At 43.5% G+C, this 17,852-nt stretch overlaps 1 protein-coding gene across 5 annotated transcripts in view; it reads left to right on the top strand.

Annotated features, from left to right (window-relative positions):
• Positions 1–17,852, top strand: part of TRIP12 (thyroid hormone receptor interactor 12) — a 170,013-nt gene that overhangs the window by 52,848 nt on the left and 99,313 nt on the right. For 3 of the 5 annotated variants that reach the window (XM_034780786.1, XM_034780785.1, XM_034780787.1), the window contains 2 exons: positions 5,951–6,076; positions 7,095–7,894. In XM_034780786.1, the coding sequence (XP_034636677.1) occupies positions 5,951–6,076; positions 7,095–7,894 (926 nt within the window). The remainder of the gene's footprint in view (positions 1–5,950; positions 6,077–7,094; positions 7,895–17,852) is intronic. The other 2 variants (XM_034780789.1, XM_034780788.1) reach the window with 1 other exon arrangement.

Here is a 17,852-nt window from a genome sequence, read left to right as displayed (position 1 = left end):
AGCCCTGTCCTCCATGAACTTACCTAGTCTTGGCCTTCACTACATCCTCTGGCAAGGAGTTGCACAGGTTGACTGTGCATTGTGTGAAGAAATACTTCCTTTTATTTGTAAACTTGCTGCCTATTGATTTCATTTGGTGACTCCCCTGGGTCTTTTTATGAGAAGGAGTAAATTACACTTCCTTATTTACTTAGACCTCTATCATATCCTCCCTTAGTCCTCTTTTTTCCTATTACTACCAATACAATACAAAGATCTACCATTTATGCTTTCCACAGCCCTGAGATAGGAAAGAAATGCCTAGCTATAGTGGCTACGTATTTGAAGAGGTAGGACATTCACGTATACTCTAATCTATTTTGACTGGTCAAAGGCAGACTTCATCAGGACAGCCCTGATCTGTCCTTCACCTGTTCAGGCACCCGGGCATCAAGGTAGATTACAAAAGTCTCTCAAATGATGGTCCATAGGCGTCATTTATCAACTCCAAATCAGCAAAAGCATGTCTTCCCAAGAACAGGTTTTACTCTGTTCAGATAATAACTACCAGTATCAAAAGGAATCCATCAACCACAGTAAGAACCTGCTTCAGATTTCTGCACCACATACAAGCTTACACATATATAACATTGTTAGCCAGAGTTCACCTACATGGACTTCAGCCAACCATGTAATGGATGTATCTCCCCCTGAGGTATCAAGTGAGTATGAGTTGTGGTCCCAGCTCTCATGGGCCACCAGTCCAGTGACTACATAGTCCCAAGAACATTCAGAAGGAGTACTCTTCACTTCCTATAGACACCGATCATAGATGCATTAGGAACAGGTTGAGGTGTACACACCTGGACCATGTCAAGATCTGAGGAACTTTGTTCCCAAAAAGGTATGACTGACATAAATGTTACAGAATTACTGGTGTTCAGATTAGCTTGCATAGCAATCCTAACTGTTCAAAAGAATTCTACTGTACAGGCTTTCAAACAACACATCTGTAATATGTCATGTAAACAAGCAAGAAGGTGCCCCCTCATCTCGGCAGGAGGCAATCAAGTTATGGACATGGTGTCAACATAGGTTTACCTTAATGTTTCATCTTCCAGGAATCAGCAAGAATTTCAGAGATTCTAGGCACAGTCCATTACCAGCTGTGAATAGTAGCAGAATTCCATTATCACGCCAGTATTTTAGTGGTGGGGAAATCCTGGTATAGATTTGCTTTGCTACCAAAGACAACACTTAGAGGTCCACACTCTTCTTCCAGTGAAGACATGATCCCAGAATCCTTGCAACCCCCCCCCCCCGCCCCACTTAGGATCAAGATCTCATGTAAGCATATCCACCCATTTTGTTGAATCCCAGAGTGATCTGCAAACACACTGATCTTGATGGATAACCCTGATAGACAGCTCTGGCTAATGTCTGTTCAGCCTCCTGTACTACTTGTAGACAGAATAGCTCCAGATTGTCTTCAAAAATATCACTTCATCCAGACCAGAAATCACTACATCCAACAGCCTGGATGCGGGATGGCTGAGTGCTACTGACTTCACTGTTGAAGTGCGAGAGATCCTGCAGTGAAGCAGAAAGCTGGCCATGAGGAGAAAATATTTCTTTAAATAGAAAAGATTTTCAATTTGGACAACCAACCACAACAGTGACCCCCTTGGAGGCTCTCTACCTAAAATCCTTGATTTTCTACGTTTAAAACACTCAGGACTCTCAGGGTATGTCTATACTGCCCGTTGGATTGGCGGGCAGCGATCAGTCCATCTCGTCTAGTCTAGACATGATAAATCAACCCTTGAGCACTCTCCCATCGACTCCTGTGCTCCTCCACTGCAAGAGATGCAGGCAGAGTCGATGGGGGAGTGGCAGCAGTCGACTCACCGCAGTGAAAACCCCGTGGTGAGTAGGTCTAAGTACATTGACTTTGGCTACGTTATTCATGTAGCTGAAGTTGAATAACTTAGATCGATTTGGTATACCAGTTTTTTATTTTATTTTTTTATATATATATGAGAAATTCATAACTTTTTTCCACTGAATCTCTTTTTTTTAAATCTAGATTGATTTGGAAATGTAAGTCATCCACTAATCTATGACGTTTATGAGGACTTTTTTTCCCTTATGGTCAGGCTATTCCGTAATTGTCCACTATGGGTTTTGTATTTTCTGTATATAGCAGCCAGTACCAGACGCTTAACAATAGTTGCACTACATGGATAACCGCCACTCTAGATCACACTAATCTGTATGGTCCTAAAAGCCCATGGGAGTTGTTATGCCAGGATGTAAAAAGGGAGGCGTGAAGATAAGGAGACCATATACAAGCTATACATAAACGTTCATCAAAAAAGAAAACTAGAGGGGCTATTTAAGAGGGTAGTGAAAGTAATCCATCAGACACAAATATTGGGGTGCATATGGAGTGGCTGCCCAACAGAGTTCTAGTCTCTTGTGTATATTAGGTTGCAAGGAATTCTCATGGTAATTGGGGGAATTAAAGTATTAACTTTTTTTATACAGAATTGTTAAAATATCATTTAAAGCTATAATAAACCGATGTGGGACTTGTAATTGAAAATTACACCTCTATTGCATGTCTACACTACCCTTTTGTTGGTATTACTCATGTCACTTTGGGGGGGAGGGGGGACTCCTGCCCCCGAATGACAAAAGTTACATGGACAGTGCTGTCCACATCAGCTCTTCTATGCTCTCTCCTGCTGGCATAGAGCGGGTACACGAACAAGCTTACAGTGGCACAGTTACAGTGGCACAGCTGTACCGATGCAAATTTGCTAGTGTAGACGTGGCCTTAGGCTTGAAAGACTTCTTAAAAGTAGCTAATCGAACACAAGTGGAATATAATCTAGACTCTGAAAAGACTCTAGACTTTGTCAAATCTGAACTGTTTCCTTTAGCATTTCTAGCAAGGTTGCTGTTTCATCCTGGGTGGAGAGTCCTTATGCTTAGCTTACAGCTTTGCAAAGCAACTACCACTTTACACATACTTCGCCACGGTGCACTGGATGCTACCGTTTAGGTCAGGGTAGTTAATAGGTGGACTACCGGTCAAATCTGGACTGCCAGATGCTTTTGAACAGACCCAGAAATCTCTTTATTTACTTATCATAGTTTTTAAATTTTCTCTGGAATCTAGACCTTGACCAAGAATTTGGACGTTAACCTAAACCAGGGGTAGCCTATTTTTTGTCATGATCTAATCTTGCTCACCGCTTGTCTTGAAGTTGGATACTACTCATGAGTTTCCTAGTGTCAAATATGTGTAAATCTGAGATGGGTTACTTTATACCCAATGCATGCTTTCTCCAAGTTGTCCTCTTGGGTTTAGCTCCTTTCTCTTGCGGTAGTGGTGACTAACTTGTATGATCTTAGACAACTTTCAAATATTTATTTCGTAAACTGTATTATATGATTTCTTGGAGCAGTTTCAAATAATTTGCCTTGTCTGCTTCCAGTGATGGCAGAGAACAAGAGATGGGATTAGAGGATTTTCAAATAGATTTATACAGTATATGTAACTCTAATTTTTGACATCTCACTCACATGTTACAAGTTGTGACAGCTTCTTACGTGCTTTGACTGCCCATGAATTAAAAATACTGCACATCCGTAGATGGTGCTTGCAAACTGATGTACCTTTAAAGTACATTATGAAAAGGTCACCTGCAATAGAGTACCCCAGCAACTCTGACTGCTCATTCTGTTGCATGGACTCATTTTAGTCACTTTCTGCATCCCTTCTTTGAGCCACCACTGTATTACCTTTAGATCAGTTAACTTTACTGGATCCTTTCTTTTGAAAGGGTAACATACAGTCTCTTGGGGTAGCCTGTTGGAACTTCTTTCCCAATGGTAAATCAGTTGCATTAAAAATACCACATAATAGGAGGGGAAAAAATAAGTTTTAAATTTCTTTTCCTCTAGTCACAAGCTACAAAAACTCATATAGGAAACAGTTACACAGATTTGAAAGTGAATAGCATTCTATTTTTTTATGTGCGATAGAGCTCCCTTTCTCAGTCCATGGATCATAATCTCTTGACTTCTGCAGCTGTTTCATAGCTGTTCTTTCTTGGGTCCATTATTCTTATGGCTTGCCTGTCGTCTTGGTAAGAGCACTTTTGTAGATTCTCTAGGGTTTTGGAAACAAGCTGTCAAAAGGCTTTATTAACATGTTTAAAGCTGGGACAGCTGCTGCTCTGTCAACGCACAACTCCTCTGCTTTCCTCCCCATTGCCGCTGGCGTGTCTAAACCAACTTTAAGAACTAGATTTCTCAAGGCCAGAGGTGCTCACAATCTCTAACCTTCCCCTACTTCATTATAATTTGCAAACGCTCAGGAATTAGACATGCTTAGTTAATAGCATGTGTAAAATTCTGATTCTTAGGTGACCGGTTACGTCTAGGGCCCTACCAAATTCACAATCCATTTTAGTCAATTTCATGGCCATAGGATTCAAAAAATGGTAAATTTCATAATTTTACATATTTAAATCAGCTATTTCATGGTAGGATCCTAACCCAAAAGAGGGTTGTAAGGTTATTGTAGGGTGGGTCGCGGTACTGTCACCTTTAGTTTTGTGCTGCTGCTGGCGATGGCGCTGCCTTCAGAGCTGAGTGGCTGGACAGTGGTGGCTGCTGGCTGGGAGCCCAGCTTTGAAGGTGATGTTGCTGCCAACAGCAGTGCAGAAGTAAGGATGGTATGGTATAGCACCCTTCTGCACTGCTGCTGGCGGGGGGCTGCCTTCAGAGATGGGCGCCCAGCCAGCAGCCACCGCTCTCCAGCCACCCAGCTCTGAAGGCAATGCCGCTGCCAGCAGTAGGCACAAAGGCAATACCATGACACCTCCCTTCCCCCCCCCCCCCAATAATTTTGCGACACCCCCCCCCCCCTCCCATGACCAGCTTTTGTGTTGGAACCCCCAGTTTGAGAAATGCTGGTATCCCCCTTGAAATCTGGATAGTGCACACAAGACCAGATTTCAAGGTCCATGACGTGTTTTTCATGGTCGTGAATTTGGTAGGGCCCTAGTTATGTCCCTTGAATATCTTCTATGTTACTGGAAGAAGCGAGTTACATTCTGGAGTAGCTGAAGTATTTGTGGTTTTTCCTAAAGCCTGGTCCTCTTCCTATATTATATTCTGCATAATAGGGTCTACTCTTACAAAGTCAAAGTAGCAACAGTGGAAGCACATGAATGTTAACAAGTGAAATGCAGCAGATGGAAATATACCTAATAGTATAACCCCATGGTACAGTCTCTGGATAACTTATAAAAGCTAAAGAATTCTTCCATCAACCTAGCTACCAGCTCTTGGGGAGGTGGATTTCCTATGCCCATGGGAGAACCCTTACTGGTGGATTTGTGAAATTGAACAGCAAAGGGGCAAACTTGTAAACACCTGTTAGTGGATAAGCTCTGATGCATGGAAGCATTCAAGGTTGATGTGTTAATATTTTTTCCTGTTTTAAAAAAAATTGCCCTAATTTTGAAAGTGTGTGTGGGGTGGAGTAGGGGGGTGTTTTTTTGTTTTGTTTTTTTAAAATCTGGTCATGTCTTGTTTTTCATGCTTGAGTTGATAATTGGGAATTGATTGGGCTTGCATAGCAGAATAACTGCAGATAATTTCACATTTAACAATTCTTTAGGTTTGAAACTTTTTTGCAATGTCTTACTTATTCAAGATGCCCCAAAATAAGTTGGTTAGAAATCACTACTAAGTGCATTTCATTTTACAAAACATTACATGACACTTTAGGAGAATAAACTTTAGTATTATCTTGTATAATGAAGGGTTGATGTGAAGTTGTACTTACACTAATATATTTTTGTATAAAGTACAAAAAAACACCTTCCACCTACAGGCTTGTATCTACATCTCAGACTCCTGATAGCTTTCTGTTTTGACTTTCTGCTGACAGGTCACATTTAGGGCAGGCAAAACATAAGGCACATAGCCCTCCTGAGAGTAAAAAATCTATTTCAAAGGCACCCAAAGTGCAGTCTAATACTACTACTGAGCAGTCCAGGGGACACTTTTCTAAAAGGTAACTGCTTCATATTCCTGTTAACAAGTGTAATGTGCACTTCAAGAATGTATATAATACTCTAACCAGATTAGATTATCCTAAATTGTCTGACATCTAGTTTTTACTAATCTAGGCTTAATGCTCAACTGATGTATGTCAGTGTCTGAAATGTTCGTGCATCGCATTGTACTTAAGTCACAAATTGAAATGCCATTTCATCAGTGCTGGGGAGAAAACAAATTCTGCATAACTAGCTCTGGATTATATACTGAAAATAGAAATTTTCCTACATGTTGGGTAAGATGGAAATTTCCCAAACAGTTCTGAACTGTGTAATGTATTAAACCAAATGATCTGATATCAGACTGCTTTAGTGATCAGAACCTTGGTGATGTCTTCTTATTTGCTTACCATTTCCATCTTCCTCCCTTAAATTAGAATAGATCAGATTTCAGTCCTGTTGAAGAGAACAAAACCATTTTGAAATATTTCATGTGACTATAATGAAATAAAGATAAATTGCAATCACTTTTTAAAAAAATTCTCACTTGTATATGAGGAATCTTTCCTGATCTGAAATCCAGTTGACTGGTTATGCATTACTGAATACTCCTTGGTTTCTTGTGGAACTTAGTTCTGAAATAGGTATTCAGTATACTAGTTTCATAGTGGCTTGAGGTAATTTGGTTGTCATCTGTGAAACAAGAGGTACTATACTCCAAATGGTGTTTAAAATCATCTCATAACTCTCCTAAAAATCCATAGATGGCAGTTTTCCATGCTCTTATTTTGCAGCTTTTTTTATTTTAGTTTGGTCATGCTAGTAAAGTTACATCATTGAAATCTGGAATGCAACCTTTTTCATCTAAGCATGTTTTTCTTGTTTAATGTAAACCTCGAATGGACTGTGATTAGGATAGAGCTACATTTTCTTGAATGACAACAATTAGTATAAGTCAAGTCTCAATTATTGTAATAATGTAAAGTTTCTTGTAACTTAGTATTGTATTAACTCTGTTTCTGCTTACTTCTGCAGAGGCTGTAGTTCATCTGCAGTTATAATACCACAAGAAGACCCAGACAAAGTCAGTACTTCAGAAAGGCAAAAAACGGGGCAGGTGCCTAAGAAAGACAATTCTCGAGGAGTGAAACGCAGTGCTAGCCCAGATTATAACAGGACCAATTCCCCTAGCTCTGCTAAAAAACCCAAAGCACTTCAATATACTGAAACTTTCTCAGAAACAAACAAGCCACATACAAAATCTAAGAAAAGACACTTAGACCAAGAACAGCAGTCGAAATCTGCACAATTGCCATCAACGAGCAAGGCTCATACCAGAAAGGGTGGAGCTACCGGTAGCTCCCGAAGTCAGAAAAGGAAAAGGACAGAGAGTTCATCTTGTATAAAGAGTGGTACAGCAGTTGAATCAACTGGCGTTGAAGAGAGGTCTGCAAAACCCAGCAAACTGGCTTCAAAATCAGCGACCTCAGCCAAAGCTGGGTGTAGCAACATCACTGATTCTTCTTCTTCAGCTTCTACATCCTCCTCCTCTTCTGCTGTTGCCTCTGCTTCTTCCACTGTTCCTCAGGGTGCCAGAGTAAAACAAGGAAAAGACCAGAGCAAGGCGAGGCGTTCCCGTTCTGCATCTAGTCCCAGTCCCAGAAGGAGTAGCAGAGATAAAGAACCGAGTAAAACAGGTGGCTCTTCAAAGTTTGACTGGGCCGCTCGCTTCAGCCCAAAAGTTAGCCTGCCTAAAACAAAACTGTCTCTACCAGGCTCTTCAAAGTCAGAGACTTCAAAACCTGGACCTTCAGGATTACAGGCTAAACTAGCAAGTAAGCTGCTAAATATTTACTTATTTATTTTATTTTGGAAGGGTGAAGTGTCTTATTTTTGAAACTCAGCCTGGATAAAACCTTACATAGACTTTTTTGTTTTTGGTTCTGAAGCAATCTGCAAAATAGTTCCACTAGACCTAAGCTAATGAATTTTGAGCTCGCTAGTAAATGCATCGGCTTATGGTTAAGTTCTTGATGATCAAAATTCAGTTTAGCTGGCTCGCTCTATATGGTATAGACTTCTAATAAATGCTCCTCTATGAAACTTTATTTTAGATGAAAAATGACTATTACAGTTAAGGGCCAAATGCTGAGGTACTGAACATCTGCAAATTCCATTAAAGCCTATGGGAGCTGCAGTTTTTAATCACCATGGCCCTCCCCTTCCCACCCTCTGCCCTAGAATTCTACTTCAGAACTTTATTGGGTAGATGAGTGTACCTCTCTTCCTTTTAAGTATAGACATTTGACTCATAAAACATAGATAAAACTATAGACAACTTTTTTATAGATTCCAAGGCCAAAAGGAACCATTGTGGTGATTTAGTCTGATCTCTTTATAACACAGGACATAGAACTCGCCCAAAATAATTCCTTTTGAACTAAGCATATTCGGAGGGGAAAAAATGCTTGTGTAATCAAAATGAAAATACAGTACTACTACTTTCTCAAAGCTTGGGACTTTACTATGAAAATCTACCAAAATCAGGCCTTCGCATTTACCATACAGAACATTTAACTTTGTGTGAGGTTTTCATGTTGACTTCTGATCAAGTTTTAAAGGCAAAATGCAGAGAAATCTTTAAAACATTAAATGATTGTGTGCACTATGGGGTCTTGCTACTTTGATTCTTGGTGAATCCTTCTCGGTGCACCTTCATTGGATAGTCACCTCACGTACGAGCTTGTACTAGGATTCAGGTGGTCTGTGTTAAATTCCTAACTCTACCACATACGTCTTGAGACTTTGAGGAGGTATCTTAATGTTTGCTCCCATTCTGTATTTGTAAAATGGATATATGTCTTTCTCACAGTGGAGTTCTGTGGATAAATTCATCAGTATGAGATGCTTGAATGCTATAGTGATGGGTTGTATAGAAGAACCTAGATAGAATATCAAGGTCACCTGTAAAGCTGAGCTCCTGCTACCATTTTCTTCAATTCCTTTGCAAGGCTTGGAACACTAATAGCTTCACGTCTACTCTAATTCCTCAGCCAGACCATGTTCCCCTAACCTTTTTCCCTTTTAGGTTGTATTTAGAGAACCCCCAACACAGGAGAAGTAATCTAAACCAGTGGTTCTCAACCAGGGGTTGTGGCTTCCTGGAGGGCTGTGAGCCAGTTTCATGGGGTCTGCTCCTCTTCCTGCTGGTGGGGCTTGGGGCTGCAGTTGCTCCTCCACTCCCAGCCCTCTTTGACTGCTGGTGCAGCCAGTAAGAGCCGCCCAGGTTGGGTGACCTGGCTCTGGGGCTTGCAGGGGGAGGGGGGAACTCTTCTAGCGCACAGCCCCTAGCTACCCCCCTGAGTGGGTTTCAGCCTTTTTGACCTGAGGGCCTCTCCTCCCTTTTTGAGTTACTTTTGGTTGTGTCCCCTCAACCCACACAGGGCTAGGTGTCACAACCCCTCTTTCTCCCCCATTTCCCTCCCAGTCAAACTATGCCTATGCCAGAGTGGACCACACCCCTTGCCCAGTGGGACTGAGGCCTCCTGCTGGATCCTGGAGTTTTAATAGCATGTTTGGAGGGGTGGGTCGGGGGGGCTCAGAGGGGAAAAAGGTTGAGAACTCCTGAGTCTGTCCATAGTGTAGACATGTCCCTGGACTTGCTAGCCAAATGGCCTTGTGCTCATCTACAGAAAACCAGTTTACACAAAAGTTTGGGATGGATGGATTGATTTTAAAGGCATGACACTATAAAGAGGGGGTAACTTTTATGCATTGTTTGTTGACCCGACTAATTTGAGTGGAAGCAGGGCTAAGCCATCACTATGCTTTTAAAAGATCTTATCCTAAACTTTTTGATCAGGTTCAAATGAACAACATAAATATATGCATCAATTTGTGAAAACTTTTTCAAGAAGTGCAAGTTGAATATTGGATTTTCCACTCAGTCAGATAGTACCCTTTAATATGATATATAGATATAGCTTTGTGTAGTCTATTTTTCTACTTCAGGATTTAAAAGAAGAAAAAAGAAGAGATCAGTCAAGTGTGTGACTGAACAGAAACTTAATGACAATTGTAAAACTTCTAAAATGCATATTTACCTTAGAATATTCTAGATATGTAGCAAAATTTCAGTTGGGGGAAAAATCACTGTGCTGAGGAAATGTTAACCTCTGTTCTGGACTTGTCATAGGGCATTAGGGGAAATGTGCATATTAAATTATTACAAAATGTTTAGTTTTTCTAAAATAGTATGAAAGCAGTTTTTCATTTTACTCTTCTAAAAGCAAGTCGGATTTCAGTACAATGAAGTTAAATATATGGACATTGCTTAGCCTGACATTTTCCATATTAGCCAAAGGAGTAAACTGGCAGGCCAGAGATAGACTTTCAAAAAGAAAAACATTGGGAGAGACCTCTACAGGTTCAGGATAGGAGCCTGGGGAGAAATTTAGAGACCCTACTACTTGGGTTGGTAGGAATCATAGAAGATTAGAGTTGGAAGAGACCTCAGGAGGTCATCTGGTCCAAGCCCCGTGGCTCAAAGCAGGACAAACCCCAACTAAATCATCCCAGCCAGGGACTTGTCAAGCTGGGCCTTAAAAACCTCTAAGAATGGCGATTCCACCACCTCCCTAGGCAACCCATTCCAGTGCTTCACCACCCTCCTAGAGAAATAGCTTTTCCTAATATCCAACCTAGACCTCCCCCACTGTGACTTGAGACCATTGCACCTTGTTCTGTCATCTGCCACCACTGAGAAGGTATTAGGATTTCTGCCAGGGTGCTGTTCCTGAACCTGGTTGGGTGTGTTTTGGGGGGTAGGAGAACAAAGATGTAGTCTTACCTAGTAACTTTTCCCAGCAGCAATATGAAATTAACACTGTTTCCAGGATTATGAAGAGTATCCCTGAAACTGATAATGTAACTTCTCAAAGTTTGTTGGTTCACATTAGGAAGGCTCTCTGCAATTAGGAAGGCTTTCTCTGCAGTCATATGGACAGAAACGTACTTTAAAATATCTTAAGGCTGCTATTTTCAAAAATAGGAACCTAAAGTTGGGGTCTTAGGTCACTTTACTTAATTATCTAAATATGGAACTAGGATGTTAACTTGAGGCTTTGAAAAAAATCTTGGAGAGGGGGAAACTGAAAATCTTGGTCTAAATTCTGCTTTAAAAATGATTTTAGCCACTCTTTATCACCAGGGAAAGGTTTCCACTTTTCATGAGTAAAAAGAGTTGTAAAGCCTTGAGAGGCCTTGGCAAGCTAAACTTGCCTGAGACGTTTACAGCTTGTACCTTTATAGTTTACCAGTAAACACACTTGGAATAACTATTTAATCATGTATTAAGGGATTTCAGAACTGAATCATTGCTTGTTACTCTAAATAACTTGTATTAAAAATTGTATTTCGCATGCTTTACTGGGGGGGGAGGGGAGGGGAACAGAGTATTATTACAATTTATCCGTTAGACCTCCCTTAAGTTTAGAGTGAAACATTTTTTTGGATCACTTTAACTATATTGGGTTAGAAATTATAGCTAAATTGGTGCAAAATTTGGATGCAGTTAACTGTTGTAAAGATGATTTTTATTGGTATAATTTAGTGAAATGACTAAAAAATTTTTTAAATTGTTTTAACTAAGACCTTAAGTGAGTTGCACGAACTGTGCATCTCCTATTATAAAAGTAACTGAATATGATACAGAAAATATTTGTTAAATGTGTACAGTTCATTAATCAAAGCTGATAAACCAAATGGCTGATGACCTTGTTGTAGCCACTTTGCGGTCACTCAAGTAATTTATTTTTATTTTTTGCACGTAAAACACTCTTGGGCAATCACTTGCCTGTTTTGAAAGGAGGTAGAGTTATTAACATGATGCTTATTTATTTATTTTAAGGGTAGCTGAATTCCTTCAAATATTAAGCAACTAAGTTTGCATAAAATATAACTTGTGTGTGTGAAGCCAGGGAAGTAGATACACCGCTACCTCGATATAACGCAATAAAGCAGTGCTCCGGGGGGGCCGGGGCTGCGGTGGATCAAAGCAAGTTCAATATAACGTGGTTTCACCTATAACACGGTAAGAATTTTTTTTTTTTTTTTTTTTTTTGGCTCCCAAGGACAGCATTATATCGAGGTAGAGGTGTACATATTATTGGGGATCAGATTTTACTTTCTAATCTCACATTGTTAACCCAGAAAAAATCACTTTTTCCTTCCAAAACTCGTTGGTCCCTTGGCTCTCTGTTGTATTAATCTAGGACTGAATAGGATAAGTTTCACCCTGATCACTAACTCTGTTTTTTGCAATTAACTTTGACAATCAGGTACCTTTGCTTGAAATCAGTTAAAATTGTAGCAATTTGAGGCATAATGTTGTTTGAACTGTATGTTAATGTATTTTCTTTATGTAAGTTAAGAAAAACGTTTTTGTGCTGCTTCATAGCCAGTAGAGGGAGCACAGATAAAACTCTTCCATAGCAATGTCCATATAATTGAAGATTATGCACAAGTAGGGCTCTGTGTTAGTCACGGATTCCGTGACATCTGCAGCCGCCTGTGTGGCTGACCCCAGGGCCACCCAAGCAGTCCTGGGGACAGCAACACTGGTCATTGCAGGATCGGCTCTGCAGCCACATGCTCGGGCAGCCCCATAGCCAGCCACTGCTCTGGCGGAACTGGGCAGTTGGCCCCGGGGACCACCCGAGCAGAGGCCCCAGGGGCGGCCAGAGCAGCCTCTTGCCCCCCTGGGTTCCTGCCTCTCTTTTCCTTCTCTTCTCTCCCCTCTCTTCCCCCCCCCCCCATTTCAATCAGGGGTATTTATGGTTATAAGTCATGGATGGGTCACAGGCTGTGATTTTTTGTTTGTTACCCATGACCTGTCCATGACTTTTACTGAAAAATACCAGTGGTTAAATTGTAGCCTTATGCACAAGTGATCAAAGAGCAGTTAGTTTAAAATTCATTTAGAAATGACTTTTTTGACCAAAACTGATCCCTTTTTTAAACTTACCACAGGCAATGGATTTTCCTGTGTGGGGTTTTTTTGTTTTGTTTTTCCCTCCCCTTCGGTGCTGGTTAATACATCCTGGTACGGTACTTGGTCCTGTATTCTTGCATCTCCTCTGAAATACAGTAACTCCACACTTAACATTGTACTATGTTCCTGAAAAAATGGGACTTTAAGTGAAACTGTTAAGCGAATCCAATTTCCCCATAAGAATTAATGTAAATGGGGGGATTAGGTTCCAGGGAAATTTTTGTTGCCAGACAAAAGGCATTGTATACATTTTAAACAAGAAATTTAATACTACAATCATCACTGCTGCGTTTGAAGCTTGGTTGAGGTGGTGGAGTCAAAGTGGAAGAGGGTGGATTGTCTGGCTGCTCCTCTTGCTGAACTTGAAAAAAATCTAAAGTGTTGTTTTGCTTTCTTCTTTTTTTTTTTTTTCTCTTTGTAAACTTCTTTATAGCAAGTCATTAGATGACCAATTCCCCTAATCACTTTGGAGCTGTGTTCCCTGTCAGGATCGTCATCACTCAGGATTTGCAAGCCAGCTTCAATCCTTTTGGAAAGCTTCAGAAAGACTTTGGCAGTCAAATTTCGAGGGGTTGGTGGTTTTTCTACTTCTTGGCCCTCTTCTTCCATTTCTCTCGTCACCTCTAGTTGCATCAACTCTTCATTGGTTAGCTCTTCTCCGTGTGATTTGCCGAACTTGTGTAACGTCGGCGTCTTCCACTTCAAAAACCTGCTTTCTTGGCCAAGCCGAGGATATCTTTCTTCATAGCGGGGACAACATCTTTAAATACTTTTATGTCATTGACACATTCAGGCCACAACTTCCCCCACACACCACTCATGTATGCCTGAGTAACTTCAGCCCAGGAATCACCAATGTTATTGATGCACTTCAGGATGTTGTAGTCAGGCCAAAATTGCTGAATTGTAGGTTTGCCTTCCCCATCGGTGCCTCTGATGAGCTGGTCGTAAGTATGGCGTAACTAATACGCCTTAAATGCAGCGATGGCTCCTTGGTCCGTGGGTTGGATAAGTGATGTGGTGTTAGGTGGCAGAAAGACAACTTTGACGTTTTTGCACAGGTCGTCCAGGTTGATTGGATAAGCCGGTGCATTATCAATAAGCAATAAAACCTTGAAATCAAGATTTTTCCGTGGCACGGTATTCCTTCCATGCAGGGACAGCATAGAGAGCCAGCCATTCTGAAAAAATAGCTCCAGTTATCCATGCCTTCTTATTGGCTCTCCAAATGACTGGAAGGTGTTCCTTTGAAAATCCCTTGAAAGCACGTGGTGTTTCAGATTGGTACACTGTCAGTGGTTTAATCTTCATGTCTCCAGCAGCATTACCACCTAAAAGCAAGGTTAGACCGTCTTGAGCTGCTTTTAAATCCAGGCGCTGTCGTCTCCTCTTGGGGAAATGTAAGTCCACTCAGGCATCCTCTTCCAGTACAGGTCCGTTTCATCGACATTGAAGACTTGTTTAGGGGAATAGCCACCTTCCTCAATTATTTTCTTGAGATAGTCGGGGCATTTTTTAGCTGCTGCAGTATCAGCACCTGCCACCTCACCGGACATCTTGATGTTATGCAGGTGGAAGCGCCGCTTGAACCGATCAAGCCTTCCCCAACTTGCTGTGAAAGTCTGTCTGTGATCCTTCACCTTGGTCCATATTCAAATTGTCATACAAACTTTTTGTCTTGCCTCTAATTTTGCTAGTGATGCAAGCTATGTTCCGCTGGTTTTGGTCCTCTATCCACCATGAGAGAAGACGCTCCATGTTTTCCAGCAAACTACTTCTTGATCGACTTATTGTAGTAGCACTAAGCGGTGTTGCACACTGAGCACTAGCCCTGATCTTGTTGTTGTTATTCCTAATTGTTCTCAGAGTGGTCGGAGTAAGACCTAGAGCGATGCCAATGTCTACTGCACGCTCGCCTGCATCAAAACGCTTTAAAATGTCTAATTTAGTACCCAAACTAATTGTTTTCCTGGTTTTCTTGCTGCTAGTGGTACTGCTACTGCTAGGCACTCCACTATGACTTGCTGGACGCGCATGCCTGTGCTACTATTCACTCCCTTCAGCCTGGAGTGGCCAGGGTCATGCAGCACCAGTCAACTATTGCAAGGGAAACCCATGTCATTCTGCATGGTAATCAGCTCCCCTACTGGAAGCCCTGTGGGTTTAGGCAAGGACTAGTTTTGCAGGTTCTTACTTTCACAGGAGCCCTGCTGGAGGACCAAAGGCCTCTCTTTGAGGGTGCCGTGGAAAAATGGCCCTGTTGTATCTCCCCTAGTAACCATGCACTCAGCACCCGGGCAGCATTGCAGCTAACGTAGTAAGAGGAGGGACAATAACATTTGTTGCAGGGCTGTGCCCCTCTCTGCTGTGTGCATGCAGGGGCAGAGAGATGCAGCTGGCATTAAAGTGAATGGCAAAGCTCCTGTGGATTTCACATGCTTTCATGGGAGCAGGGCCAGGTTCTATGCATCTTTACGCCGTTTCTCCCCCTTATTACAGCAAAGCAGGCGCTGGAACGCTATTCCTGTAACTTGCTTTGGGCAGGCTGCCCCCCTTCCCTTCCCCCCCCATGTTCTTACCTCCCTCCAGCGAAGGGTGGGGAGCAGATAAAACATTTATTCTGTAGCAAAACAGCAAGGCAGGGCCTCTGCTGTGCACCACCCGCAGCTGCTTTGCAGGCAGCTGGTGGCCTCGCAAGCACTTGGTGTAGAGCCCTGTTCCCGAGCAGGGCAGTTGGGCCATAAAGCAACAGTGAATCTCTGGGGTGGGGGAGGGGGAGTGCATGTGCTGTGTGTTTACTGTATTGTATGTACAGTATATTTGTACTATAGTTGGGAGGTGCCCCTGCCTTACCGTACATAGGCACAGCCCACTGGCACTGGAGATGAGGCAAGCAAGGAGGCTGAAGGTGCTGTAGGGTAGGAGAAGCATGTTGCGCAGCAGCAGCAGCTTCCCCTCCTCCGCAAGAACAGGGGGTGGGGGGGGGGCGCAACCCCCAGCCCGCCCCCTCTCCCCCTTCCCCCAGCCCCCATCCTTGCCCCCCCCTTTCTTTTCCCCCCCCCCCCCCCCCAAGTTTGGGAGGAAGGGGGAGCCTGCACGACGAGTCCTCCCTCCTGCCCAGGGCAATCAGCTGGCTTGCAGCATTGGAGGAAGGGGGTAGGGTGACCAGACGTCCCGATTTTATCAGGACTGCCCCAATATTTCCTTGTTTGTCCTGCGTCCTGACCAATGTTAGGTCGGGACACTGGACAAACAAGCAAATACTCCAGAGCCCAGAAGTGCTTGCGGGCCCCCGCCCCGACTCCGCCCCTTCCTTCCCCCATTGGCGCCATTCCTCCTCCCTACAGCGCTTGTGGAGGGAGGCCCAGGAGACGCAGGGGAAGCGCGGGGCTGGGGTGAGCGAGAGTCTGGCCTGGCCCCGAGCGCAGGCAGGACTCAGTCGGGCGGTAGGGAGAGTAGGGGGGCGGCCTGAAGGGCCAGGCAGCTGTTCCCGCAGGGGAACGAACAGGGCTGGGCTGCCGATGCCTCCGCCCCAGGGCCGCCGTGGCATAACACCAGCTGGGCAGCAGCCCAGACGCGACTGGCCAGGGGCTGGGCGCAGCGTGCGCGCTGCTGGGTCCCCGCAACAGACCCGGGGGTTTCAGGGGCGCCAGAGCCGCAGCCGCCGAGCTTGGCCATCGGCTGCTTCCTCCCCCCACGGCAGTGGGACCTGCAGCAGCGGCTGCTCCCGAGTCCCGCTGCCCGGGGAGGGAGGAGAACAGCTGCCACCTGGCTCTGCGGGCCACCCCCCTACTCTCCCTACCGCCCGACTGAGTCCTGCCTGCGCTCGGGGCCAGGCCAGACTCTCACTCACCCTGGCCCCGTGCTTCCCCTGCGTCTCCCGGGCCTCCCTCCAGCGCTGGTGGAGGAAGGGGGAGGAATTGTTTGCCCTGCCCCCTCCCGCCACGCCTCCCCTCGTTCCCCGACCCCTCGTCCTGATATTTGACTTGGGTGATCTGGTCACCCTAGAAGGGGGAGCCTGCGCGCTGAGTCCTCGCTCCTTTCCCCCTCCCTCCTGCCTCCAAAATGCCGCAAGCCAGCTGATTGCAGCGAGCAGGAGGCGGGGGAGGAGGGGAAAGGTGCTGATCTGTGGCATCTGCCAGCGGGCGGGAGGCACTGTGTGTGGTGGTGGTTGTGGCGGGGGAGGGGAACTGTAGGGAGGCTGCCAGCTGTGGAGAAAGCAGGCAGCCAAACAACGTAAGAGTGGAGCATTGCACAACTTTAAATGAGCATGTTCCCTAATTGATCAGCCAACGTTAACCGGGACAACAGTAAGTGAGGAGTTACTGTACATACGTTCCACTGGAGCATGGGCGTAGTAGAGCACTTTTGGTGCAGAGCACAGAGGGCAAAAGTACGGTTCTGTTAAAGAACCACACATGCAAATATTACAGATTGTATAGTTCACTATTCTCTTAAGATTTGAACCAGTTTATGTAAATTCATTACCTGAATTGTTCTGTCCCCTAGTTGCTATTTACTCCTGGGGAATTCTGTGCCAAAAAGCTAAAAATTCTGTGAACAATATTTTAAAATTCTGCACATTTTTATTTGTCAAAATAACACACTATAACCATGCCAGTTTCAATTATTTTGGTAATTTATTTCAAAATATTTGTCAGCAAGTATGTCTGTAACAATACGGACAACGACAAAAATATTCAGGAAATGTTTTTTGACAAATAAATGCATTACTAGGTATA

This window comes from Trachemys scripta, chromosome 9 (assembly GCF_013100865.1).
Source record: "Trachemys scripta elegans isolate TJP31775 chromosome 9, CAS_Tse_1.0, whole genome shotgun sequence".
In the NCBI taxonomy this organism is placed as follows: domain Eukaryota; kingdom Metazoa; phylum Chordata; order Testudines; family Emydidae; genus Trachemys; species Trachemys scripta.
The sequence above is the reverse complement of the archived record's forward strand: the minus strand, read 5'-3'. Positions and strand labels throughout refer to the sequence as shown.